At 39.0% G+C, this 9554-nt stretch overlaps 1 protein-coding gene across 1 annotated transcript; it reads right to left on the reverse strand.

Moving 5' to 3' along the window:
• Window positions 1-8387: 8387 nt before the first annotated feature.
• LOC145075317 (uncharacterized) lies at window positions 8388-9262 on the reverse strand. The gene is made up of 2 exons (XM_079021604.1): window positions 8711-9262; window positions 8388-8603 (listed from the first exon to the last, which is right to left on the reverse strand). Exons 1-2 carry the CDS (start codon window positions 9260-9262, stop codon window positions 8388-8390), a joined length of 768 nt encoding a protein of 255 aa, XP_078877730.1.
• Between the last annotated feature and the right edge of the window lie 292 nt (window positions 9263-9554).

Genomic DNA, 9554 nt, shown 5'->3' on the forward strand with positions numbered 1-9554 from the left:
TGTTCTACAAACCTAGTGAAAACGTAGTCTTTGTGGCACGAAGAGGAGTCTTTCTAGAAAGAGAGCTCATATTCAAAGAGGACAGTGGGAGCACCATTGACCTTGAATAAATTCAAGAGTTAGCCAAAGAAGGAACCTTAGATGACACTAACACTCAGCCAGAGGAAACAATTCCTGTTGAACTAGTTGATAACTCATTACCTCTTCGAAGATCCACTAGGGTGAGTGTGCCACCTGAGTTATATGGTTTTCATATTTCTTCAGATGGTGACACATTCATCAGTGTTAGGACACTGGTAAATTTAAATGAACCGGTTACTTACAAGGAAGCAATGTTTAGCCCAGAGGCTTCCAAGGGGAAAGAGGCAATAGACAGCGAGATAAAGTCCATGTATGACAACCAAGTTTGGAATTTGGTTGATAGTGCACTAGGTCATAGGACAGTTGGGTGCAAATGGATCTTCAAGAAGAAGACAGACATGGATGGAAATGTGCACACATTGAAGGCTAGACTGGTTGCAAAAGGTTTCACTCAAACCCCAGGGGTTGACTATGATGAGACCTTCTCGCTAGTAGCTAAGATTAAATCTATTAGGATATTGCTTGCCACAACTGCCTTTCATGACTATGAAATTTGGCAAATGGATGTCAAGACTGCTTTCCTTAACGGGAAGTTGGCTGAGGATGCTTACATGAATCAACCAGAGGGTTTTGTTGATGCAAAGTTTCTAATAGGTGTGCAAGCTTGAGAAATCCATTTATGGATTGAAACAAGCATCTCGCAGCTGGAATCTTTGCATCCATGAGAAAGTCAAAGAGTTTGGTTTCTCTAGGAATGAAGATAAGTTCTGTGTATATCAAGGCTAGTGGGAGTATAGTGACTTTTCTGGTGTTGTATGTTGATGACATATTACTCATTGGTAATGACATTACAACCCTGAAAAATGTTAAGTCTTGGCTTGGAAAGTGTTTTTCCATGAAAGACCTTGGAGAAGCTTCCTATATTCTTGGGATTAGAATATTGAGAGATAGAAAAAGGAGACTAGTTGGACTTAGTCAAAGCACATACTTGGACAAGGTACTAAAGAGTTTTAGTATGGAAAAATCCAAGAAGGGAGAGCTACCTATCCAAAGCAATACCAAATTGAGTAAGACTCAATGCCCGAGTACAAATGAGAAAATAGCTGACATGAGTCATCTACCTTTTGATTTCGTTGTCGGATCGATCATGTACGCTATGACATGTACTCGCCTTGATGTAGCCTTTACTCTGAGCATGGTCATTCGTTATCAGGGAAATCCGGGTAGAGCTCATTGGATAGCGGTTAAGAATATACTCAAGTATTTGCGAAGGACAAAAGACTGGGTCCTTTTGCTTAGTGGCAAAGATACTTTGAGAATAGATGGTTACAATGATGCCAACTTTCAAACGGATAGAGATAACTTCCATTCTCAATCTGGCTGGGTATTTCTACTGAATGGAGGAGCAGTTACTTGGAAAAGTTCCAAGCAAGATACAATGGCTGATTCTGCTTGTGAATCAAAGTACATAGCAGCAAGTGAAGTGTCGAAAGAAGAGGCTTGGTTAAGGAACTTCATCAGAGATCTCGGAGTTGTTCCCACCATCCAGGAGCCTATGGAACTGTTCTACAATAAAGAAAGAGCGGTTGCATTAACAAAGGAACCTAGAGATCATGGTAAAACCAGACACAATGACAGAAAGTACCATTTCATAAAACATAGAGTAGAAGAAGGCCATCTTGTTGTAAAGAGGGTATCATCTGAGGATAACCAAACAAACCCCCTTACAAAGGGTTTGAGTAGGGTTAAGCACATTCAGCATGCTCGAAGCATTAGACTGAGGGATGATATGAGTTTTAGTAGTTAGATTAGTTTTTTGAAACTTGTAACAAAGTAAATGTGATTGACTTTTGGTGATTAAATAATAAAGTATTATTTATGAGTTTTTTTACTGTATTTTGTCAATTGTTTATTATTGTGTTTCATATTTTGCATGTTTTACTTCCCGAATAATATGATTATTCGAACTCCACAGTCGCTCATACTTTTGGAAGTAAGTAGTGAATTAAGACTGTCATGAATTGGATTGCAGATTGTCTAAGGGAGTTAGACATAGCAATAGAATTGCTGCAATGTTCATGAGTACTTAGAAATAGAGATTTGAGTATTGGATAAACCCTCGCTCAGAGTATTACTTCATGGAATTCATCACAAGTAATACTGAAACGATAATATCTTATAATCCTGAAATGGAGAAATATGAGTTGTAATTTATAAATCGGTCATGAATTGGTGATACGAAAATGCATCAGTAACTTGGTGTTATAAAATGCATTGTCATGCATGGTTTGATGGGTAAAAGATGCAATCATATGAGTCAAATTTTATTCGTTCCTTTTGCCCTAACAGGAAAAGCGATATCTGTGATCCCCTCAATGATTTGGTGTTGACTTATGTGTTGGGCCCAACCAGGACTAAATTGATGTGTTTAATTAGAAGTCCTATATTATCACAAATAAGAAATCGGGAAACATAGATTCTGGACAAAAGAGATTGATTACATTCCATGTCTTATGTCTAGGGAAATCATGCAGAACGAAGGATTATATGATCACTTATCTTAGGACACATAACTGACTGAGTCAGAGTTCGGCAGCGGGTTTTGGAAGCTACAATTTGCTGGTTTAAATTTAGAAGTCTTGCTAGCAATTATAGTTACAGATTTATCCAAGGGGGAGACTATTGGATTAGGTGTCTAAGACCATAACTATAATTGGTATGTACATTAAATTGATAGCATCACATTCCTTTTGGGTTGCCCTCAAAGCTAGCAACTAGACAAGGAAATTATGAGAGGAGAGATGTTGATTTATTATAAGATTAATAAATTAATATAAATGATTTATTAATATGTTAAAAGGTTAATATATTAATTAGAAATCATAATTTTTAATTAATAGTTAGCTAGAAATTAATTAGAATTGATTTTGGGGTTAATTGTATTAATTATAAAGTGCAGGTACTAGTTTGCAATTATCAAATAGTTAAGTGGAAGGTTCTAGAACCTCCTTGGAAGGGGGTGGACGAAATCTATAGGGGAAACCCTAATGATTTCTTCCAAGGGGCTTAGATAAGGCCTTTGGATAAGCTTAGGCCCTAAGCAAAGGAACATTAGGGTTTTCCTTAAACCCTAGACACCTCAGCTATATAAGGAGCCTCCTGGCTCCCAAAATTGGCACTCCTTCTTTTGAAGAAACCCTAGGCCGACATTGCATACCCTAACCTCTCTCCTCACAAGTTTCCTTCTTGCTAGCTATTGGGTGTGATTCCATTAGAGGCATTACAATTGTGGTGCTAGGCTTCCAAGAAGATCAAGATCAAAAGGATTACCATTTTTTTGCTATAACAATTGAAAGGTATGTAACACTAAACCCTAATTTTTTATTTTCGAAAATAGCCTCTCTCCTTAGGGTTCTTGTTTTGCAATTCAAAGTTATATGTTCAATAGTTAAAACATAGATCCAAAGTAGGTTGCATGTGAACTTAGGAATTGTTTTTCTAGTTTATTAGTTTTGCCTAAAACCCATCAATAACAACCAAGTAAATGGATTTGATGTTTGTGCCCGTGACAAAATGATTGGTGGAGAATAGTCATTGTGGTTCCTACCGATTTTTGGGTTCCTACCCGACTCTCTCTCTCTCTCTATATATATATATATATATATATATATATATATATATATATATATATATATGTGTGTGTGTGTGTGTGTGTGTCTGCGTGTAAACGACCATATATTAACAATAAGTAACTATCGAAGAACAAAGTTCAAATACAGGAACAAATTAAAACGAGAAAGGGTAAGCACATAAGTCTTCCCAATTACAATTAACCCCTTTTCCCTAAAACTTAATCCATGTATAGAACATCGCCTTGATGTTAATCACCACCGCACATGGATTAGCAAATCTCGTCTGGAATATACGTTCATTACGTGCTCTCCATAGCCCCCAAAGCATCCCGTAACAAATTGCACTGAATCTCTCCCTTTTTTTGGATACCCGCCCCAGTTTGCTGCAGGATCATCTCATCTATGTTCTGAACATTAAATGTAGTAATACCACACTATCTAATTATTTTCTTTAGTATAGTGGTTGCAAAAGGGTATTTATCAAACACATGATTTGCACATTCCAATTCACTTATGCAAGCACTACATGTGTATGTATCAATCTTGACTCCCCTTTCTGCAAGTGCCATAGCTGTTAGGATCCTATCCAATGTAGCTCTCCAAATGAAAGTTATGACTTTGATGGGAATGAGTTTACTCCAGGTTATTTGAGTTTGGTTACCTGTTACATAAGGTTTTATTTTAATGTTTCTCCATAAGAGATTTACCTGATATATGCCATTAGGTGCTAGTTGGCATGAGAATTGGTCTTCATCCAAATGTAAACTAATTGGTCCAATAGATGCTGATATACCATCCACTTGGGATGCAAGACCCATAACCAACGAAAATGTCTTCCAATTCCTGATAAATTCGCATGCTTCAATTCTTTCTAACACCATTCATGATTTCTTCTTTTCGATCTCATACAGTCTTAGGTAAACTCTTTTTAATTTTTTAGAGCCTGCCCATGTATCTTACCAAAATTAAGTATTATCTCCAGACTTTATTATTTATCAAAAAATGTCAATGAATCTAAAACCCATCTCCTCGATGTCCATTTTCACACCAACAATGTTATTCCAACCACCTTTGAATTTCTCTTTTGCTAAGTAATCGGAATGTTTGATTTTAAATTGTGTATTCCTACAATAACTTTAGCCCTCAGAGAAGATGCTTCTTGTTTAATTCCCCACCACTATTTCACTAGCAACGCCACGTTTAATGCTCTAATACATCCCACCACTAATCCAACGAGTTCCTTGGGAGCAATTACTTTATCTCATGCAACCCAATGAATTTTGTTCTTTTCTTCACTTCCTCCCTATAGGAACTTTCGATGAATCTTTTCAAGTGATTCAATGACACCGACCAGGGATTTAAAAGAGACATGTAGTAAGTTGGAAGAATACCTAAGACCGCCTTAATTAATGTAAGTCTCCCTCTGAACGACATCATTTTGGATTTCCAGGTATAAAGTTTGGCTTGGAATTTGTAACGACCTAATTTTTTTAAGACCAAAAATTTCTTTTTAATTAACTGACTCATAAAAGCATTCATAAGAAAATACTGTGAAATCACATCATCTCACAAAACAATGTATCATGTCTGAAAAACCCAAGTCTTAAAATAAGAACATGTCAGAGTACAATCCCAGAATATCCATAGTGCGGAAACCAAAGAGTGTGTGTATGATGTGCCGCTACCGCGCCAGCTCCTTCCCCTTCGCTGAAGAGGTAGCTGAAACCAAAACTGAAAACTGTAAGCACGAAGCTTAGTGAGTTCCCCCATCGTACCACATGCCACACAATCACATAGCATATATACTGCCGGGCAATTCTGGGGTGCCCGACCTACCCGGTACGACCATTCTGGGGTGCTGACCTACCCATGTGGCCATTCTGGGGTGCCGTCCTACCCATGCGGCCATTCTGGGGTGCCGTCCTACCCATGTCAAGCCATTCTGGGATGCTGACCTACCCATGCCAAGCCATTCTAGGGTGCTGACCAACCCGTCGGTCCCCTCGGGGACTATTCCACCCCTTACTGCTACTATCACATATATCATAACATAAACATACTATTAGACATATTTGGGGTGTCCGAACTACCCTTCGGTCCTAACAACGGAACTTGGGGACTATTCCCCTCCTACTATCGTTATCACATATAACATATCATGCCAGCATATATACATATCAGCACATATTATCAGACATATCTGGGGTGTCTTACCTACCCTTCGGTCCTAACAACCGAACTCTACTACTATCACATATAACATATCATGCCAACATATAACATATCAGGTTGTAGCAAACCTAGATCACATCACAAAGAAAATCATCTAATCATACAACTCCTAATGGTGGGCCGACATTGTGGCCGTAGACCCACCGCTACGGGAAGGTAACTCACCTCGAACAAGTAGCTGCTGATATCCGTGTGGGAAGTCTCTGCCTGCTGCTGCTTTGGAAATCCTCCGGCTACAATCCCCACAAAACACTTAGTCAGAAACTGACATCTACTCTTAGGGTAAAATGACCATTTACCCCCAATCCAGTCCAAGTCAAAGTCAACTTCAAGTTGACCCGACTCGCCGAGTTGGGCCGTCAACTCATCGAGTCCCTAGCCCTTTACACGTCCTCATCCCCGACTCAACTCGTCGAGTTTGGAGATGACTCGACGCGTTCCTCTTCCATAAGAACATCGAATGATCCTTCATCTGAATCGCCGAGTTGTATGAACAACTCGTCGAGTTCACCTTCATCTAATGAACAAGTATGACCTTGACTCGCTGAGTTGTATGAACAACTCGTCGAGTTCATCTTCAATCTTAAGGAGATTGCCTTGGACTCGCAGAGTATGTTCTGGCACTCATCGAGTCCCATGAACTCCAGGTCTAAAACTAAGTCCAATGTGTTGGGTCACTATTTATGTCATGCTGCAACCCTTTTAACACCCAACTGAGTTCTTTTGTCCCTCAACAGATATGGGACTCAAGGCCTTAGACTCGTCGAGTCCGAAGAACGGACTCACCGAGTCGGTCACGTCCACACTCTAAATCCTCGACTTCTGATGTTTAACCATTAATCAAAAGGTAGATCCAAGTCCCTAGACTTGATCTAGCACGTAAAGTTACAAGCTTTACGTGTGTGCATGGAAGAATGAGCCCAAATGGCTCAAAAAGGGACCCCCAACATGCATGAGGCTTTCCATGGGTTCTAAAACAATTGCTTTCTGCCTTAGGGTCCCTTAAGAACCCTAGCCCTCAACCATGCTTGCAATCATGGTTGGTAGCCAAAATGGCTCTTAGAAGCCCTAACTTCCTTCAAGAGTAGATCTGTAATAAAAATGAGCAAGGTATAAGCTTTATACCTCAAATGCACTGAAGAAGATGCTCAAAATCGGATCCCTCTAACCTCTTCTTGTTTCTTGAAGCTTTTCCTTCCTTTCTTAGATCACAAAAGCACCAAAATCACTCAAAAGGCCTTAGATCTTCACTCACACGATTAGGGTTCGCTATGGGGGTCTTCTGGGAGCAAATGGGGCGATGGGTGACTAAATGAGATGTTTAAATAGGATGTAAACCCTCAGATTAGGGTTTTTGCCCAGCCAGGACCTACTCGTCGAGTCCGGGACCCGACTCGCCAAGTCCATCACTTAAGTCTCGCGTTCCGTCCCGCTTCTACTCGACGAGTTGGTCCTTCAACTCACCGAGTCCAAGGCCAAAAATGTAAAACACTTGGACAAAATAAAAAGAAATACGCACCAACAATCGGGTGCTACAGAATTTATCGATATTTGGTTTCCAATGCTATGTCAAATTCATGTTTGAACCTATCGGTACTCCAAGATATGTAAAGGAGAGAGATCCAGACATGCATCCCAGAATTTATGCCCGCCTAGTGTTTTTTTTTTCTGATGACACACCAACGCCCACCATTTTTGATTTGTTATATTTTACCTTCAATCCTGTGGACACATGAAAACACTTGATTTTAGCTACAAGATTTTTTAGATTATTCCTTGACTATTCCCCTAAAAACAATGCATCGTTTGAATAAAAAAGGTGTGAGATTATCGGGCCATCCCCAGGTACTTGTATCCCTTTGAATATGTCTTTTTCTACCGCCAATTTCATTGCTTCATTCAACCCTTCCATTGCTATTATAAATATAAAATGGGAGAGTGGATCCCCTTGTCTGACTCCTTTCAAAATGTTGAACTCCTTATTAACGATCCATTTACAGCCACCGATTCTCTCGAGGAATAAAAGCACCCATGAATCCATGTTCTCAATTTTGTTCTAATTCCCGTTTGACATAAGATCGAATCCAAGTATTCACAATTAATGGAATCAAATGCTTTATCAAAGTCCACTTTGAAGAAAAGAATGTTTTTCTTGATACTTTTTGCTCACCAATATAGTTCGTTAACTATCAATGGACCATCGAGTATACTTTGCCCTGCAACATATGCCGATTGAGCCTCCCCCCACTATCTTCCCCACGACAGTCTTAATCCTTGTGTCAAGTAGTTTTGATATTATCCTATACACACAACCAATAAGGATGATTGGCATATAGTCACTTAGAGTGGATGGGTCTTTAACTTTTGGAGCGAGTGAGATGCAAAAAGAGTTACATCGCCTCCCTAGGGTACCAAACTCTTCAAAATGGCCAAAAAAGTCCATCACTTCATCTGCAACAACCCCAAATATTTCTGTATAAACTTAAGGGTTAACCCGTCTGGGCATGGAGCTTTGTCTTTACCGCAGGCCCATACCACCTTCTTGACTTCATCGACTAAGAAAGGGGCTTCCAACTTGATGGCATCCATCATATCAATAGATTTGATGTTGGGATTGACAAGTTTGGGTTGTGACACCCATTGTTTGCTGAATTTGTTCTGGAAAAAATGGAAGGCTTTGTTTTTTTTATTTCTTTGACACGGTAGACAATTTCCCATTTATCATTTGATCCGCAATTTAAAATTTTCCTTTTGTTATTATTTACGTATCCATGGAAGAACGTTGAGTTTTCATCGCCGTCTACCACCCATCTATTATTCGAAATTTGCTTCATATCCACCAGTTTCTGTTTCACAAACACCAATAGTTTTTGTAAACCGTTACTTTTAGTTTGCAATTTATTGGGGGATAATTCTCTAGTTTCAGCCAACTTTTCTAGTTCTCTAATTGTTTCTTTTGTATTATTCCACTCCAATTTTTCTTTATTATGTTCTTCCTTTCTCCATTTTCTTATTCCTTCTTTTAGATGTTTCAGTTTCGCTGCCAAGTATACATCAACATTACCATACCCATGGAATCTTGCCCATGCATTATGAACAAATTGATCTAATTCTTCTAGCAACAACCATGAGTTAAAGAATTTGAAGAAGGGAGGACCAAAATCTTCTTTGTCATTGGAGAAAGTAATTGGGATATGGTATGAGATTTTTTTAGGGTGGGCGGTAGCAGTTAAGGATGGAAATGCATTTAAGAAATTTAAACATGCCAAGAATCTATCACGTTTACTAAGTTTTGCATCTACTCTACTCATAAACATGAATCTTTCGCCCCCATGTTGAAGTCGTTAATCTCCGGTCGTCAGATGAATTTATTGAACTCAGCTGCGCTAGAGGGACAAAAGTTTGATCTAAATCTCTCATCCTTCCTTTTCACTACATTAAAGTCACCAAAGATTAACCACTTTCCTATTCATGCCCTTTTAATTTGTAGTAATTCTTTCCATAGCTCCTTCTTCCCCATTGGGGTTTGTAGGCCGTAAATATTAGCAAAGATTGTGTTCCTAGCAATTCCGATCCAAGTGCCAATAAGAATCAAGTAAAATCGATTCA

The sequence above is a fragment of the Lactuca serriola genome, chromosome 9, assembly GCF_051521515.1.
Source record: "Lactuca serriola cultivar US96UC23 chromosome 9, Lser_US96UC23_V15, whole genome shotgun sequence".
In the NCBI taxonomy this organism is placed as follows: Eukaryota; Viridiplantae; Streptophyta; class Magnoliopsida; order Asterales; family Asteraceae; genus Lactuca; species Lactuca serriola.